The 19109-nt window shown below is 50.6% G+C and overlaps 2 protein-coding genes and 1 non-coding gene across 6 annotated transcripts in view; 1 reads left to right on the top strand and 2 right to left on the bottom strand.

Moving 5' to 3' along the window:
• Window positions 1–1506: 1506 nt before the first annotated feature.
• On the bottom strand, window positions 1507–8839 carry RPL3 (ribosomal protein L3; the record flags this gene model as incomplete). Its single annotated transcript, XM_051784654.1, has 10 exons — window positions 1507–1617; window positions 2318–2437; window positions 2898–2993; window positions 3476–3577; window positions 3755–3915; window positions 4277–4463; window positions 5690–5825; window positions 6714–6882; window positions 7471–7663; window positions 8636–8839. Coding segments are annotated over 10 exons (1413 nt in total), but the record flags the coding sequence as incomplete, so codon positions are not given.
• LOC127470043 (small nucleolar RNA U83B) lies at window positions 4073–4165 on the bottom strand. The gene has a single exon (XR_007904150.1). It is a non-coding gene; the product is annotated as a small nucleolar RNA U83B (small nucleolar RNA).
• SYNGR1 (synaptogyrin 1) overlaps window positions 8772–19109 on the top strand; it is a 24986-nt gene continuing 14648 nt past the window's right edge. Inside the window, exon 1 of one of the 4 annotated variants that reach the window (XM_051784259.1) lies at window positions 8772–8894. In XM_051784259.1, the coding sequence (XP_051640219.1) occupies window positions 8865–8894 (30 nt within the window). In that variant the 5' untranslated portion in view covers window positions 8772–8864. Of the gene's footprint in view, window positions 8895–13119; window positions 13357–19109 lie in introns of those variants that run through there. The other 3 variants (XM_051784260.1, XM_051784258.1, XM_051784257.1) reach the window with 3 other exon arrangements.

Here is a 19109-nt window from a genome sequence, read left to right as displayed (position 1 = left end):
GGACTGCTTCCATCTACTTAGATGCCAATTTGACTAAAAATTACCTCCTTTGCCATTGTCACTTCAAAATACAATCAGCACCTCCCCAGTCTCCCCAGAGCTCCCATCACAAGGTGTCGTTTGGTAACATCAGGTGCTTTTACAGATTTTCACCACAGTAGTGCATAGTTTGTCATGGATGCTCACCCCCCAACACATCCATTTATCCTGATAATCCCAATTCCCTTGGATGGTGTGATAGAAGCAACAGTGGAAGACAGGGTTGGCTCAGAGGCATGCTGTTCCTAGCACATACTAGCTTTAAAAACTTGAAAAGCCCACCTAAGGCTCACTAACAGGTGGGGGAGAGACCTCATTCCTCAGAGCTGCCCATAAATGTGCAGCCTCAAGATGGAGAGAGGTTGGGAATTCCACTTTTCTGCATCAGGGAAATACTAATTCAAGGTTATTCTCTATGTACCCGCTGATTTGAGATTTGTGAGAGGGAAAAAAAAATTTAGCAGGTGAGACCTCTTATTTCACATGGCTGAAATCAGCCAGCAGGTTCATGTGTTAAATGAGGCTGACAGAAAGGCAGCCAGCTTGAGCAGTCACCCAGTCTGGTTTCTAGGGAAACAAGGTAAATGTTTTTCCTCCTTCTTGCCACCTTTTAACTCTTAGAAGGCTCTCATGCATCTCCACAGGAAATAAATCTCTACATCCCACCTTTCTGCACTTCAGTGAAGAGCAAATAGCACAAAGCCAGGTCTGTTTCAGGACTGCACTACACTTCGGTGGGAAGGTCTGGAGTCCCTGCCTCAACTGTGGCCACATCTCCAATTATGGTCAGTGAAAGATACACCAAACCATCTATTATTTTGAGTCAGGCAGTAACACTAGTGGCACTCACTGCTCTCCCTCCTTCTCAGAGGGTGGGATACAGAAGTCATCCTCCTCCCCAGTCAGGCAGGTCTGCTTCCTGTCACCATTCAGCAGGTAAAGGATATGGATTCAGGAATAGCCAGCTGCTGAGAATTTCCAATTTGTCACAGTACCTGCTGCCTTTTGCCGCTCTCAGGAATAGCAAAAAAAATTGCATCTGCAAAACCTGCAGGTTACAACCCCTGTCATACAGACACTGGAAGGTTTCCATGGCAACAAGGGCCAGCCACCTAACTAAAATATAGTGGTTTCAACTGTCTGGAGCAGTTTAAGAACCCATTTGACATAAAGCTCTCCAGCCATCCAGCAGAGGATTAACATGTGGGGTAACACCTCAGTAAGTGCAAACACATTTAGGGCTCCTGCTGCTTTACTTCACACGACTGGAGAAGCCTTGCTCTGCCCCAAAATATTTGCTCTCCAAAACCAGCAATAGCAGCTTCATTCTTATTAGAGGAACCCTGCTACAAGGTGGATATTCATGAACTTGAGCTTTACTTGCTTCTTTGGTTTGGTTGGTCCCACAGATAGAACCTGCAGTGAGTACCAGACTTGACACAGCCATGTATAAACCAAGAGCCAAAGTTAACCTGTTTAAAATATTTATTTTTTGGTCTGAGAGCACACAGGCCACAGGACCATTCGACCCAATTAAGCCGTCTCCTCTTTTGCAATACGATCCTTCTTGAGTGGTCCCTGAAAAAAAAAAACAAACCAACAAAAAACCATGAAAACCAAACTATGTAAACAGCACTCTGCACCAAAGACATCACATCCCAATTACAATGATATAATTTCTCTTCCTCTTGCTGCAAAGAAATCAAGGTAAAGAAAAAAAAAAAAGCCCTCCATGTTGCAACCCACTGGAAACCCTAAGCCCCATCCCCATGGGCAGAGGTTTCAGGGAGAGCTGAAACTGTGCAGCCGCACTGCACCGATCGGATGACTCTGGATGCGCCAGAGCAGCGACGCTGGTGCCACCTGGCGGGGAAGCTCCCGCGCAGGCCCGAGCACAGCACTGCTCCACCCTGACAAGGGCCCCACTCCCAGCTGCTTTCTCCAGTAAGTGACAAACTGGGAATGCCAACCACTGCAAGCACCATCCTCCAGAGCTGCTCCTACAGGAACTGGAGCACTGCTTGTTCCACGCTTCGCCACTGAACAACTTGTGCCCAAACATGGCAACACCCCTCAGACACCAAGTACTGTCATAGAGGAGGTGAGACCCCAGGCCAGCTACAGTTACGACCAAGTTGACAGGAGGCCTCTTGACTGAAGCTACACACTTTTTTTCACAGAAATTTTGGCCATGTGACAGCCCAAAGGTCAAGCTGTCAGCTGCCATTAGACACAATATGGTGGTATACAACACAAAGGTACCAGGAAGTGCCCTTACCATGAAAGCCTTCTTCTCCTCAGCTGTCTGGAAACGGCCATGACCAAATTTGGAGGTTGTGTCAATAAACTTCAAGTCAATCTTCTCCAGGGCCCGGCGTTTGGTCTGCACAAGCAGGGACTACAAAGAGAGATGCCTGGTGAGTATGCAGCAGCATCCTTCCAGACTGCCAGTACTCTTGGCTACTTCTTGTCACCTCTATGTCTAACGCCTCCTCAGTCACTCTGACCTCAGACTTTAGCTGCGACATTGTGCAAGGACTACTTGACAATTACCTATCCTATCCTGCACCCTTGGCCTCTGAGGTCGGTCAGCTTGCAGCAGGTGAGCCCCAGTCAGGCTGCCAGTGTCCTTATTGTTCTTAAGAATTCTTAAGCCTAAACAATCCTGGACTGAATTAACCAGGGAAAGGACCTCATGACACTCCCGAGGTCATTACTATGAGGTGGGTTTGTGCACGTGGGGCTTTTCTTTCCAGCAGGCTGTATGATTCCCAACAGCTGCAAACACGCCTGCACCAGAGGCAGTACAGCTCACTTAAGCTGTTCCAGCCCACGTGACAGCAGGTTGCACTACTCACCTTGCGCAGGGTTAGGACTCTCTTCTTAGTCCCCACAACACAGCCCTTCACCATGATGAAATCATTGGTTACTTCACCGTAGTGGACAAAGCCTCCCTGAGCAAGGAGAGAACAGTTAGTGCCCGTACAAAACAGGACCAGCGATCACATCTGTCTACAGTTTGATATTCTTGTCCCATTTCTGGACCTCGGCCATTCCCACATTTACTGCAATCCTGTTTCCAGTACTGCCTTTCGCAAGTCAAATTTCTTGATACAGCAATTTATTTGCTGCTGTAAGACTTTTGTTAAGAACAGCAGAAGAAGCTGACAAAACAGCAAAAGCTGCTCTCCTTGCTGAGTTAATTCCTTTTAAATTTACAAGTACAATTCCCAGGTTTGTAACATCTCTGTACTACTGCCACACAAATTCAATATGCAAGTCAATACTGAAACTGACTAAGCAACAACACCTTCCACAGTAGAGTTTTATCTCGAGAGCTCTTCATTCAGTTATTTTGCAACTTATACCAGGCCCATTTGCCCCTTAGGATTGCGGGTCATAAGAAGACTCTCAGCGCAGAGCTGCAGCAACTCACCAGAGGGTTAATGCTCTTGTCAGACAAGTCATAATCAGTTGATGCATTGTTTTTGATCAGCTTTCCATCCTTGATTTGGTAACCTTGGCCAATCTTGTAGATCTAAAAACGAACAAGAATCTTACAGTTAGTCAACACAACAGACTGTGGTTACTGTCCCCAGGATGACACTCTAACACAGCAAAACATGCGAAGCAAATCTCTCCACTCCGTTCACTGTCACGGAGCAAGTCACATCAGCCAGCTCTCGTTTCCTCCCAGCAGCTCAGAGACACAAACCTTCTTGTTGATTTCGGTGCGATGGTGGTAGCCCTTCTGCCCAGCCCGGGCCACAGAGAAGGCCACCCGTGCCGGGTGCCAGGCGCCAATGCAGGCCACTTTGCGCAGGCCCCTGTGAGTCTTGCGCGGCAGCTTCTTGGTGTGCCAGCGGCTGGTCACGCCTGCAACGAACCAAAGCAGTGTTGTCAAGCTGTCACCAAACCAGAGTTTAAGCCACCTTTCAAGCTGCAGTCCCCAGGTAACCAAAGGGAAGCCCAGATCCAGCTTCCCAGGAATTAATTTCCTGGTGAAGCTCCCCCCCCCCGGCTGTCCCTGGGTTGTGTTCTCAGAAGGAAGGCAGCATGGAATGACTCCTCACAGATGTCAGGCGCTGTGCCCAGCGCTCATTCCATGGTCTCATCATTGAACTGTGACAGCAATATGGATCTACCTCTCCAGCCCTTGGCACACATGCTTGTGAAAACTCAAGGCTAGGATTTCATTAAAAACTGTATCCTATCACAAAGAGAAGAACGTGTTTACCTTTATATCCCTTGCCCTTGGTGACTCCAATGACATCTATCATCTCATCCTGGCCAAAGACAGTTGACACAGGCACCTGCTGTTCCAGCTTCTCCCGGGCCCAATCCACTTTCTCTGCAACAGTGCCACCATTCACTTGGATCTCCATCAGGTGAGACTTCTTCTGTCTCAGGGGAAGCAAACGCATCTAGAAAACAGAAAGCATGAAATTCAGCTCCCACTCTTCCAAGATGGACCTTATATTAATAAGTCAAGTATCCTTCTAGTCCTAGCCTAATCAGTTTTTCTTACTATATATATATATCCTTTTCCAATACAGAAAACTTCAACAAGGCCCTACATCATGGAGAAAGGCTGTGACTGAAATGACAATTCACTGCATCTGGAAGTTATATGCCACCCATAGGACCAGAGAGTTCTCTAACCCCACAACCACCAACCAAACTCCACCAAGGAAGGACAGGAGACAACAAGGGACAGATTGTTTTAAACTGAAAGAGGACAGATTTAGACTGGATCCAAGACGGAATTTTTTTATTATGAGGGTGGTAAGTCAGTGGCACAGGTTGCCCAGAGAAGCTGTGGATGCACCTTCCCTTAAAAGTGTTCAGTCATCTCTGACAGTGCCCTGAGCAACCTGTCCTAGTGGAAGGTGTCCCTGCCCATGGCAGGGAGGTTGGAACAAGATGATCTGTAAGTTCCCTTGCAACCCAAACCATTCTGTGACAACGTTTGCCACACCAAAGGCCACTTTGGGTCAGGTCACATTTACAGTTACTTCCACTATATTTAGCACAGAGGGACTGGTGAGAGTATCAACAGCAGCTACAATACTACCTTTGCTGTTTAATACAGAAAACTAATTCTAGTACAATCGGCCATGCCATAACTAGACATCTTTATTGCACTTACAGCAAAAGACTTAACTCCATCTCCCAAGAAAGCCAGGTAGAGTACTGACAGCTGGGGAGACACCACCACACCACTCAGCAGTACACCTCCTCCAGCTGAGCAAGAGGAGCCACCAAGTGTCTCTGAGTGCTTGCAGTTTAGACAGACTGCAGCCTGAAACGGTGCTGAGCACACAAACCCCAGAGTTTAATGTTCAGCCTGGTTTTATTTTTAGGTGGAATTAAGAAAGTCTGGGTCTACATGGCATCAGGAAAGGACTGAGTCCAAGAAATTCCTACTACAGTTCAGTTTCTTTTGGACACTCCTTCAGAAGACTGCCAGCGGTTGCCCTCAAGGCTGCTCAAGCATCCTCTGAGCACAGCTCTGTACAGAATGAATTTGTGTTGTGCTGAACAGTCACCATCAGGCTGCAGGGGAGGGCAGAAATCTCCCTAGAGATGGATCAAATTTTATTCTTGCTCTCAGCTGTTTCCAACATACTTCAGTCCTGAACACACTTACCTGAGTGTGAGCCATGACTCTAATAACCTGGCAGTACTTCTTCATGCTATTGAAATCTTTCTCCAACTGCTTTTTGCCCTCCTCATCTTGCCATTTCTTGCAGTATTTGGTGAAGGCCTTCTTCTTGGACTTGTGCCTTCAGGAGCAGAGCAGAGACAAGGTTTGGCTAAGCCCTTCATCAATCCCCAGGCAACCGGGGATGAGCGGAAGGAGCTGCCACCTTAGCTGGTTTTGGCTCATTGCCAGCTTCTAATGACTTTTCCACTGGCAAGAGGAGCCTGGAGCTCATCAGACAGTGGCAAAATTGCCAAAGCTGAGCGGAGCTGCCATGAATTCCAAAGCAGATTAACATTCAGAGTACAGAAGACAAAAGACTGTAGAGAGATGTCAAACAATAACAGAAAAAAAACCAGACCTTTAAAGCAATTGTGAAGTGACTGCCATCTGCTTCAAAATACCACAATTTCCCCCCCTTGTGTGCCCGACAGCAAGGTCATTACTGAAACACCCTTGAGATCTTTACTGCTCAACTCTGACGTCTTTTCAGGCTGCCAAGTTCATAAACAGGCTGTGAGCTCTAGACACGCTGGAGCCACACTCAGGCAAATGCACATACTTCTAATCACAACAACAGTGCCTGGAACAGCAATCAGAAGTAACACTTGTCTTCCCCTTTCCTGAGAAAACAGGGCTACAGTCAGGACTCGACACTCAACAACAAGCGCCAGAGGCGATTTCCTTATGTCCGCCCGTCGAAGTATCATCACGTGTAGCCTGTTAAGGACATCTCAGGCAAAAACCAGAACTGTCACCCCCATGCTAAGAAGGGCACGAACATCATGCTGTCACCCTCACTGAGAAATCCCTACAGTCTATTGTATCATTAGGTCAGTTCATCAAGGCCAAACACTAATTGCTGAAAAGCCTCCTCAAAAAGCTGTACGAGCATCATCTGCAACCCAGCAGAAAAAATAAAAACCACGGCACGAGATGACAGCAACAAGCCAAGGCCCTGCTCTCTTACCAGTTCTTGTAGAAGCGACGCTTACACTCATCGCTGATGTGCTCAGCGAAGATGGTCTTGAAGCTACGGAGACCACGGGGAGTCTGCACGTACCCCACGATGCCCACAATGACCATGGGAGGGGTCTCTATTATAGTGACTGCCTCCACCACCTCCTTCTTGTTCACCTCTGAAGGAAGAGAGAAATTCAGCACAATTAACACCAGCATCAGCTACTAAACATCACCTGTTCTTTCTCACTCCCAGGCCCTTCATGTTAAAGGTCAAATGGTTCAAGTTCTCTTTACAGAGATGATACAGGTAAAGTAACCAACTCTAAATGGTAATTTAACGCCTTGCAAAAATTAGGGGCTAGCTCAGTAGAAAGGACAGCAAACTCCAGCAGGCAAAATGGATGGAAGTGAGTAACTGAACCACATTCAGGACTGGACAATCAGCAAAAAAATGCCAAAGGCACTTGACTGATGTCCCTCTATCAAGAAGAGCCATCCTAAGGAGCCTGTTATCCTACAGCTAAACCAAACTAGATCACTGTGCAGCTCAGGAATGGAACTGTTAACCACAGGCTGCCAGACATGGAAGTCTTGCTGCTGGAACAGCACTCACATGGAAGAAGGAGGGGTTTAGGTGCTTCATACGCCACCCGCTCAAGGGCACGGAAGCCAGGGCTAAAATCCAGAGCTGCTACTGAACAGGCCACCTGTCACCATCCATTAACACACGCTCCTCCTCCATTAGGAGGAGCACTGATACATACTGGACCCAGGCCTGTCGACTTCCCGGACGATGTGGGTCATGCCAGCCTTGTACCCCAGGAAGGCAGTGAGGTGGACAGGCTTGCTGGGATCATCCTTGGGGAAGCTCTTGACTTTGCCCCTGTGCCTGCTGCTGCGCTTGCGGGGTAGAAACCCCAGGGAGCCGTGCCGTGGAGCCGAGAACTTGCGGTGAGACTGCGGAGAGAAAACAAACACTTAGTGCTTGTTACAGGGATTCACTTACACCCACTCAAGGGTCAATTGTCTCCTCGCCTGAAAACACGAATATCATGTACACACCAGACAACTCGCATTCTAGAAATTCTTCTCACTATCAGCTGTGTGGCTCCTGAATTCCATTATGTTATAAGAATGTAATCCTCATGCCCCAACTATGTCCTTCCTACATTTAACATCCCTTTCCTTACAAGCCTATTTTAAGTCCCACTGTAACTGAGGAACCACAGAAGCTGCAGTCTGGCCACAGCAAGCCGCCATAATTTCAGTCCACCCCACAAATCTACAAAACCGAGCACAAAAAACTTCACAACATTTTTCAACTAATCAGTATAAAAGTAGGTGTTACAGAAGCAATTCCAGTTTCAAAAACTTCAATAAAACAGCATTTTAACATCCTCCTTTGAGTCTGTCATTTTGGACGGAAGTGCAGTATTTTTTCCCTTGATTCCCACCCCTGCAGCCTCTCTCTGCAACCTGACCGCCATGTAAGGCTAGGTTTTATCTGGAGAACTCTCAGCCCCAAAAAGAAACTATGCATTCAATCTCACATCCAAATTTAAAGTAAATATTGCACCTCTAAGCACGGAGCTAATAAAAAGTATGTCTTAATTTAAAAAAAATACTTCACACGCGTTACGCCAAGCGAAGCTTACAGCCCCAAAACGACATTACTGTGGGAGCTCTCCAGAGAACCACCACTACCCCTTCCTAGGAAAAGCAGCATCAAGCACCCCCCCGGCCGCCCGCGCCCCCCTGGCCTCCCTTCCCGCGGAAACGTCTCGGCCGCGCCCCAAAATAAACCCCGGAGGGCGTCGCGCAGGGCCCGGATGCGCCGGCGGCGGGGCCGTGCGGTGGCCGGGGCCGGGCTGGCGGCGATGCCGAGGGATGGAGTGGGACGGCGCGGCCGTGTCGGGCCCTCTCACCCACCATCTTGTCCCCGCGCCTGCCGGAAGGGCCGCTCCAACCACGCGCCGCCTTTATAAGCGCCCCGCTCCAGATCTCGCGAGAGGGTGGGTGGTGCGCGCGCACTGCTACGGGCGGCGAACGGGGCCAGAAAGGTACGCGGGCGGTGATGCGCGGAAAGACAGAATGATAGAAACGTGTGTTGGGGCTCGTCGAGAACTTCGGTGCCCACGCTCACGGGTCGTAACAGATAATGTGGCACTGGGGTTTAAAAGAGCGCAGGGTAAAGTAGGAACGTAGTAAACCACACGTAAACGTTTGGCTGTGGTTCTTTATCGCGTTATGCAAACCCATGACGTCCCCGTGTCATCCTTCAGATGTATGTGATGCCAGACAGTGTGTCCCACTGCAGGCTCCCTCCCCGAACAGGCCAGGGGTTTCCTTTCCACGAAAACAATATGCTGGTTCCAAGCTGGGAGCGAGTGCCTGCCTGGATGGGGTGTCCCAATGCAGTGTTTGACTGGTTTTCTCAAATAGCTCTACAGCCATGGGAGGCTCTGATGAACCCTGAGCAAAAGGCACCTGACAAATCTACATCGCAGCTTGAAGATGATGTTAGGTAGTGTAAAGAAACACACTAAAAAGAGAGAAAAAAATTAAAAATTAATTAAATAAAATAGGCTTCACTGCCAGCATCGCCATCCCACAATTTTTGCGTGTATCTCAAAATAGAAAAAGGTATCAAATAACTTCTCTTCCTTCATGCAGGGACATGATTGCATGTTTTTCAGGGGCTGTATATTCCCACAGTGCTTGGTACAGTGCAGCTCCAAACTCAATCAGGGCCTCTGTGTGCTGCAGTTGAATTAATAGTAAACAATAAAACCAATGTACATGCTGAAGTTGTGCTGTGAGAGAGAAACTGAAAATAAGGCTTTCAGTGGAAGCTGCCTGGACTAGTTGCTATTCATGCTGTTATTTCTCCTGCTCCATTTACTGCTGCTCTGGCACATGGATGAGCACCGTGAGGACCAGCTGTGTCTCTGAGAGATGTTGGATAGCTTAGACCACATCAGAAACTTGCCAGCATGGGAGCTGGTGCTGCATATCTTCTGGGCAGGAGTGAAGCAAAGTTGAGGTGAAACCTGAACAGGGAAGGAGCTGAGAGACAGGAGATAAATTATTCACTCTCCTTTCATCAACACCAGGAAATCAGACAGGACCCGGCCGAAGAAGCTCTCTCAGACTTCTCTGGATTGGGAACTGCACAGCACCCTTACAGGATAACTGATGTGCTGCACAGCTCTGGCTGAAACATCCCCTGAAGCAGCTCTTATCTTCAGCCAGAAATCTTGCATCTCTCAGCCGAGGAGAGGAAGGAGGACCACCCTAAATGGTGGACCCATGTCTGAGGGGCAGGAGAGGGTAAGAGGGCTGAGCAGAGCTGCCCACTTTGCCCAGCTGCCTGCCCAGCTAAAGACCAGGTGAGGAAGTGTCAAGAAAATGATGCTGTGAGACATGGTCCCTTCAAGGACCACCACGGGTTAGCATAGGACATGCAAAGTGCTTACCCAACTTTTCACATCACTGGAGATGCAGGACATACACCTGTCAGCTGGGAGAGAAGAGAAGAGAAGAGAAAAGAGAAGAGGAGTCATGCCTTTGGAGGAACAACTCCTGGCCGCTCGCTGTAATCGTCAGGGTGTCACGTTGCCTCTGGGTCAGCCCGAGAGCCTCAGCTCAAGTAAGGTGGGCTGAACCCAGGCTTCAGATAACAGGCATGGCATCAGGCATCCAGGTGGCTGGTAAACCTCAGAGCCTGGCCAGCTCAGCTGATAGCCACATCCTGCTACCTACAGCCTGGGTTAAGGATGCAGAACATGAGCAAAGCAAGGAAGCTGATACTGGGTGGTTGAGATGGTATTAGATGCACCCACGAGGCAGTCTGTGGAAAATAACTAAACTGCTGAATAGTAAGATCCAGCCTCACGACATCCAGAGGCTGAATAAATTGGGAATCAGTAGATAAATTTGCCTTATTATAAGAAACATGGGCCTTAATCCACCACAGCCTGTGGTACAAAAGGGGATGCACACTGAAGGCCACAACAACAGTGGAACCCAGAGCTGGGTGGTCTGGAGCTTCTCACACATGGGGCACCCAAAGTTTGCCCGCACTGTCTCCTAGGGCTTACAGATGAGGATGTGTTTGACAAACACAATACTATGCAAAGATTGGTGCCCCCTGGGAGGACTCCTGCCCTGCCTCCTCCCTCCCTGCCAGGGACCGTGGCACCACAACCATCAGAATTCCCACCGCGGGGATGCAGACCTGTAACATGCAATGGTAGTGCTGCACATTACGGTTATATCAAGTAACTGCAGACATCAATTAAACAACACCAACCTGTAGAGCCACCAGCGTGCTTGTAGCAGATGTGGGCAGAGTCCTTCCCAAATCTTCATTCGCGAAGCCTAGCCATGATGATGATGATAGAGCCAGATCCCACTGCCAGCTGCACTGGTGTAACACGGATAAGCCATTCAGCATGGGGAGACTGGTCACCCACCTAGTGTGAAATAATTAAGGAGGGCATATCCAGCTGTTAAACACACTTATTCAACTCCCAGAGACCTTCCACCCTCCCTCCCCCACTCCGGTCCCTGCAGGTTAAGTAAAACCCAAGGCTGGAGGCTTTGCTGGAGGGATCTGTGTGCAAACCTGCATGAAAAAGCCCATACAGACCAAGATGTGCTTTGTCTGGAGGACATTTCATTGCCTGCTCTAACCTGGCAGACTGGTTCCCTAGAAAGGGGGATGATGCCCCTGCTTATTGCGGGGGGCTTGGACTAGATGGCCTTTAAGGTCCCATTCTAGGATTCTATGGCTGGATGTGATGGAGCAGTGTCCATCCTCTACCTCCAGCCTGCCCCTCAAAATGAGCCCCACAAAAGATGCAGAATGGCTGCCCACTTTTTGGAGCGCAGCTCCAAATGGGTGACCATAGGCCAGCTTTAAATGCTCTTTTATCTCCCCCATACATTTTTTCTCTAGCTCTTGCGTGGTTTTGGCTTCCACTGCTGAGTTTAGGGAACCATGTTACAATCCAAGGGCTTGCTTTCCATTTCAGTCCATGTAATACAGATTATCAGGGACTCTGCAGCAGCCAGTAGGCCACTGGTGTGCAGCTACTCTGCGCAGAAGGCATGGGCCAATTTGCTTGAACTGTCCCTAAGGCTAGATAGCTTGTCCTCACACATCCCTTCCTTGCTGTGCTGGTGACCTTGGTGGTATTGTGGGTGCCAGAGAAGTCCAGGTGACTCCCAAGGCTGCAGCCTCAGGAGTGCAAGGTGTGTATCTTGCAGTCTCTGCCTCCCAGAGTTGGGGGTTCTCCCCAAAATCTGGATTCCCCGTGTTCACAAAGGGCCTTTTCCTGCTGCCCCCTCCCAGGGACACGGTGTGGGCTGGGTGAGGGATGTTGCAAATGAGAGCCCTAGACTTCGCTGCAGTGTGATTTTGAGGCTCATCAGGTATCTCTGCCTGGGGGCAGGTGTCCAGTGGGGGAGCAGCACTGACCACACCTCTGGGATAACGGGCCACATCCAAGGGCCCAGCCTTACCCCTCTGTGGGAGCCTCTATGGGGTAGCATCACAGAATCACGGAATTGTTTAGGGTTGGAAGGGACCTCTCAAGATCATTTAATCAAACTCCCCTGCCAAGGCAGCACTACCTCAAGCAGGTGACACAGGAACCTGGCCAAGTGGGTTTTGAATGTCTCCTCCCTGGGCAGCCTGTTCCACTTCTCTGCCACCCTCTATGTAAAAAAGTTCTTCCTCATATTGAGGTGGAACTTCTTGTGTTTTAGTCTGTGGCCATTGCTCCTTGTCCAATCACTGGGCATCACTGAAAGGAGTCTGGCACCATCCTCTTGGCACCTGCCTTTGAGATATTTATATGCATTCATGAGACCCCCTCTCAGTCTTCCGTAGACTGAACAGGCCCAGCTCCTGCAGTCTCTCCTCATGAGATACTCCAGACTCTCCAGCATCTTCATGGCCATCCACTGGATCCTCTCCAGCAGCTCCTTGTCTCCCTCTCAGTCAGTATGCTGAGGAGCCAGAACTGGACACAGCACTCCAGATGTGGTCCCATTAGGGCCAAGAAGAGAGTGTGAGTGGCTGGGGGCTGACCCCGCGCTTCTGCTAGGACCTACAAAAACAAAGCGTGCTATGCCCCCTGCATCCTTCTCCCAGGGGCGCTGGGGTGGGCTGCCTTTGTACCGGGAGGTGTTCGCACCGCCCTCCGCAGACCCCCATGCTGCAACCCGCAGTGCCCGCGCCCCCAGCACCCCGCGCACACTCCAGCCCCACGGACACCGCCGCCTTGCCCCAGACCTGCCCCGGACCGCCGCGATGTGCCGCGGGCGGCAGCGCCGGCGGGGCGGGGGGGGGTGGTAGCGTGGACGGGGTGGGTGCGCGCTCCCGGCGCGGCGCGTCCCCGTGGGTGGGAGCGCGCGGCTCGTCGCCGCCGAGCTGCCAGGCACGGCTCGGCTCGGCGCGGCTCGGCGCAGCCCGGCTCGGCTCGGCGCAGCCCGGCACCGCCCGCCGAGCCCCCCGCCTGCCTCCCGCCCACCCCCGCACCGCCATGGACGGGGGCGCCTTCGGAGCGGGGAAAGCCGGCGGCGCCTTCGACCCGCAGGCCTTCATCCGGCAGCCGCAGACCCTGCTGCGGTTCGTCTCCTGGGTAAGACCCCGCCGCCCGCGGGGAGGGCACCGGCACCGGGGCAGGGGTAGGGGGCGTCCCGCCGGGCTGCGGGGGCGCGGGCGGGGCTCCCCCCACCGACCCCGACCCCGACCCTTCCTACTCACCTGCCTCTATACACGCACGCAGACACATATATAAAAAATCGTTATGCCCTATGTTACATATCATTATATGTTATTATAATAATATGCTATTATATATTATATATTTATTATTATATGCTTTATATATGCAGCTGTATGCGTATGTCGATATGTCTCCACACATCCTAGATCAGTACACGCACAGATGTGGACATATACTTCCATAACCGTTTATGGCTCTATCTCTGTTATATATATTTTTTTTATAAAAATATATATGTGCAGGTATGTTTGGATATATGGATCTGGGTTTATATATATGTATGTATAAAAGTCCATATATATCCACATATATGTGTGCACATACACATACAGCTACATATCTGGATGCGTGGATATAGGGCCATATGGGGCGAGAGCAGTCTGGTTGGAGATTTCTTCTCTGTGGGGGAAGGCATGAATGACCATGACCCCATCTCCATCCCTGCTGGTTTGGGGGTGGTGGTGGGGTGTCTTCTCACCCTCCCATGCCTGTGGGGTTTTGGCAGATGCTGGGAGGCAGCAGGATGTGGGGTGACGGGGGAAACCTGGGAGAGGGGAGAATGCTGCAGTCCTAGGATGGCTCCCCGGTGGGTTGGGGGTACTGGGCTCAGGCCGTGCTGAGGTGAGTTGGAGGGGCTATGGGGGGCTCAGTGTTGCTCTGTGTTTTACCCTAATCCTCTCACCCCGCCAAAGCTCCCTTCTCTGTAATGTTTTCATCTCCATAATTTGTGGAGAAGGGGGTAGAGGGAAAGGGGGGTCTTATGGGGGTGTCAGGAGAAGGTCTCTTCCTCTTCCCGTGATGCCGATCCCATGGCTGCCCGTGAGGCCGGCGCATATGTGCAAGAAGGTCATTGGGATTAAGGGAGTGAGTGCTGCAGCACTGAGCTGGCGGGGGAGAGATTGAGGTCTCGGCCGGTAGCGGAGAAGGGAGGGCAGGGAGAGAGAGTGGAGGAGACACATGCGCATGGAAGCTGAGAGGAAAGGCGGCAGGCTGGCTTTGGGAAAATAAAAGCAGTGCTAGGTGGGGGAAATGAGGAGGAAAAGGGAAGGTGGCCTGTCTCCCTGCTGGTGGTGGGGAGGCAGCCCTTTTCCTCCCAGCTGGGTGGGTGGGTGATGTCCCCTCCGGGTGATGTGACTCGGAGGGCAGCTGTAGAGCCCCAAGACAGCTAAGGACGTGATTAATGCGGGCATTCTGTCTGTCTGTCCATGTGCCTGAGCTTGTTTACACTACAGCACATCACGCCAGGAGCGGGCTGGCTGTGGCTGGAGGCCAGGCGAGGGGGTATGTGTGCCCCCTGCTCCTGGGTGGCTGGAGTGGAGCCAGCCTGCATGCCCCGGGATGATGGACGTGATGTGACCTACAAAGGCTCTCCCACTGCTAATCTCTGTGGCAGAATTTCCTCTTTCTCTCTCTGCCACTCTGTCTGGTGGGTTTTTTTCCCTTCATCCAAACACTGCAGGATTTTGGCTTCCCAGAGGCACCACTGAGGGAGAGAGAACAAGAAATATGTTTGGTTTTTAATTAGGCACCTAGTCTGCTTCAGAGTACACTGTTGGCTTGCTTGCTGAGCTCAGCTCTGTGCCTTGCAAGGTCTCCCCAGGCAAGAAGCACTTCCCAGGGACTGGCATCTCCTTGGGACCCTGTGCTGTTTCCCCCTGGTCGTCTGACCTTGACAGAGGACAGGATGGGATTTACCCCAGGCACTTCACTTGGCCGTGGAAATTGAAGTTGTTTTGCAGGAGCTGGAGGTGCTCCAGGTCAGTGGTCCAGCGAGGGAGGCTGTCATGGCCATCGTGGTGCAAGTCTATGTATTCCTTTTCTTGCTTTTCCACTGTCTTGGTCTTGTCTGTCCTCTCTCCTTTCACAAAACAGGGGAGCCACAAGCTCACACCAAATATTCAGTTGTAGTTTTGGTCTTTTTTTTAACTTGAGACCAAGACAGGTCCTTGTGGGCAGTGAAGTCCTCTCTCAGGCTGTCACAAGCATCATACCCTTTATGGCCCTTTCCATAAATTGGTTGAACTTTGCTGGAAAAAAGACTAGTTCATGGGTTTTTTTGGCCTTCTCACTCTGTCTGGGAGAGCGCTCAGTGGTTCCAATGGTCAGGGCCTTCCACCATAAATCTATTCATGGTTAGGGTTTTATCCATTTGCTTTTGTGATCTTGTGCCCTTCAGTTTAAATGGTGCTTTTCCCTCCCTGGTGTTTTCCCCTGAGTGTATTTATAGACCGTGATTGCATCTGTACTTAGCTTTCCTATTGCCATGCTCTGTGAGCCAAAGTTTTCTGGTGGCAAAGGGCTCTCCCTCCCTGTGGTCTCGGTGAACAGAGTCCTTCCTTTCACCTGCTCTTGCACACACTGGAAGTACTTTGCCCGCCATCTCCTGAAATCTCATTTGCGTTTATCCTGCTCATGTTGTGACTGGTCCATTGTCTCCCCAGGGCAAGCTAAAGGCTCATTTTGGCCTGTTTCACATGATGAGCTTTCGCTGAGAGCAGAAATTCTCGTGATCGCTTCCTCAGGCAGTGACCTTGTGCTCGGGTCATGCAGCCTTTTAGCAGACTTCATGATGGCACAGAGGTGCATATGGCTTTTTACCAACAGAAACCAAAACTGGCTCCTGCCCAGGGAGTTTGCAGCCCAACTGAGGTGGTGGCAAATCTCTAGGGAGAACTGTAGGATCAGGAGCAGATGAGATGACCGAAGATTATTTATATTACTCCTTGCTGAAGAGGAGACAAGATAAATTTGACAAGGAGAATGCTGAACTATGGAAAGAGGTTAGCAATTCTGGAGCATCAGTTCACTATGACTGTGCTGTGAGGCAGCTCAGGTTTTGTGGGTGCTTTGAAGGTCGGGCATGGTGGAGTAAGTATGCATCTCCCTATATAAAGGTTGCCTGCTATGGGTGCTGGTGAGCAGTAGTGGTCCTGCAGGGCGCCTGTGTCAGGTTTGGATGTTCAGCCTCAGCACAAGCCATTTTTCTGCTGCTGCCTTCCCCAGATGTGCTTGCCAGGATGAAATAGCAAAGCAAGGAAACAGCAGTATGGAGCAATCCCTCCTGAGCATCTCTGCTGAAGGTGCTTCCAACAGCATCTGGATCTTGCAGTGAGGGGACTTGTCCGATTCAGATGAACTGAAGCTTGCTGACAAAAGCAGTGTGTTGCTGGAAGATCCCAGAGGCTTCCTCACCTCTGTAGGGAAGAGCAGAACAACTCCCTCCCTATTCCCAGCAACAGCAGTCAAGAGAAGTCAAGCAACTTACTCTGTTGCAATGTTGCCACTGCAGTTTACTCCCAGTCCTGGTATTTCAAGGCAGTGCTCCACGTTGTGCCACTTCACTTGCTGCCAGCTGCAACACAGAGACGTGCTCAGAGCTGAGCTGCATCTCACAACTGTTTAGCTCAGCTGGTAAGAGCATGGTGCTAATGATGCCAAGGTCACGGGGTCCATCCCCGAGCTGGAATCAATGATCCTTGTGGGTCCCTTCCTACTCAAAGTACCCTGTGACTCTGGTGCCCCACAGCAGATGAGACATGGGTGCATGGGTTGGTTTTTTACCACTTTGGCATATAGACTTGCCTTCAGCCCGTTTAGGTGACCCAGCAGCTGGAGCTACTGGTGCTACTGCTGGAGCTCGTGGAGCTGGGTGACCCACACCAAGCTCCAGTTGCACAGCTCCAGGATTGTTCTTGAAATGAAGCAGGTGAGTGTGAGCACATCCCTGCCGAGTCCCGTTGTGCCTGGGCCCACAGTGCTCTCCACAGCTGTCACATGGGAGCTGGACGGCTCCTTCACAACCTGCAGGCATTGGATGTAGCACTGGTGCCATAAATAAGTAAAATGCTAATTGAAACAGGTTGTTCCAGGTGCTCCTGTCTGCTTGGAAACCTGCTTGCTGGAGAAACTGATGTGCTGCTCGGTGTAAAAGCCTAACAAGGCAAAAGTAACTAGCTTTTTGGAAGCAGGCCCAGCTTGCTTGGATGTGGGTTTGAGTGAGAGTATTTCCAACCACAGTTGCACAAACAAAGCAGCCCATTAAAATTTGTCACACAGATTGAGGTCCCGAGCCCCCTCTGATGCCAAGGTCAGTCACTGCCCCTCCAGAGGGAGGTTTGGTGAGGAGAGGTGCTGCCTGCCCTCCATCTTTTCCTCCGTTACCTGCTGCTGTTGCCGCTGTGTCCCCTGGCTGGTAGGAGCATGCAGACCTTTCAAGCTAGGACAGGAAGTGCTGTCTCCTGTGTCTACAGGCATGGTACATCCCAAACAGCTCTGGCTGAGCAGACAAGGTAGGTGAAGGACAGGAACCACATCCCTTGCTCCACCACAACAGGCTGGCACCTGCAAACTGGAGGGTGGGAACAAGTCACAGCATGGCAGGGAGCCTCATCTACTCCCTCGCCAGCCTGGCTTGCCATGCTCATGCCTGGCTTATGACACCACTTGCCTCTTCCCAAGGACACTCAGTGTGGGCTTGCAATGGCAGTTAAACTGAGCCTTAGAGCTTGGGGGCCTCATTAGTCCGAAACCAGCTGGAACTGGGCTCCCACCTTCTTTCTGCCTCAAGTAAATTTAACTGAGATATTCCCCATGTTCCTGGACCATAGCTCATGCTCTGTCTATTCTCGGCCACCTGATTTTTGCCCCAGCCACCATGCTCCCTGGCTGTGTGTTTGTGAGATACATCGGTGCATGATGAAAGAAACACAGCAGTTCAAAGCATGTGCTTTCAGTCAAGCCTCAGGTACAGTTCCTTAAGGGAATGCCCATCCCTAGGTCTGCTTCAGAAGGGTTTTTGGGAGTTTGGTATCACTGGGATTAGGTGAGAGACCATGTCAGAAGATGAACAATAAGTGTGCACAATTGCTTGGTGATTCAGGTTGGATACAGAAGGTCGTGTTGTTACCAGCATAGCATTTCCAGGAAGAATCTCAGAACAGGAACAAATCTCTCATTAATGGCATTGGCAGATAAAGATCTGAGAAGCAGCACATAGGAATCAAAGACAGTCAGAAACATGAACAAAAAATAACATAATCATATGTAATCTGCTGTTTCAAAACAAGAGAGGCACACAGATGAGAAGCATAGTGATGGGACAAGGCAAACATTTGTGGCAGGACAAGGCAGCAGAGAGGACTCACGAGGCTGCAAGAGGAGCAGGTGCAGGTGGCAGTGGGTGCAATTCTCTGCTTAGGTTGGCACAGCCAAGCCAAGGAGGGAGAGATGTGTTGCTAGAAAGAAAACTGAACTCTTCCTTATGGAAAAAGATGCAATGTAGCAATGTTGGGACTACAAAAGACATGGATACCACCATGGAGACGTGGTCATGGGGAGTTGTCATTAGTCATGATGGGACCGAAGATGCTCTTTCACCAGGGGAAGAGCATGAGACCTGTGGGACTGGATGGAGCTTCCTGAAGTTGTCCTCTTGGGCTCAGCCTCCTGCTACACCATGGGCATCTTCCAATGGCAGAGTTCTTCCTTCCTACCCAGGGTTGCAGGCACGGCTGCTCCCATCATCACCTGGGGCTTGAGATGTTGTAGTGGGGAAGATCACCCTGGGCACAGGTCTGGTGGGAGGCAGAAGGGTTAATGGCTGGCCT

Source organism: Manacus candei, unplaced genomic scaffold, assembly GCF_025592945.1.
Source record: "Manacus candei isolate 608988 ecotype Guabito, Panama unplaced genomic scaffold, ASM2559294v1 h1tg000018l, whole genome shotgun sequence".
Classification (NCBI taxonomy): Eukaryota; Metazoa; Chordata; class Aves; order Passeriformes; family Pipridae; genus Manacus; species Manacus candei.
The sequence above is the reverse complement of the archived record's forward strand: the minus strand, read 5'-3'. Positions and strand labels throughout refer to the sequence as shown.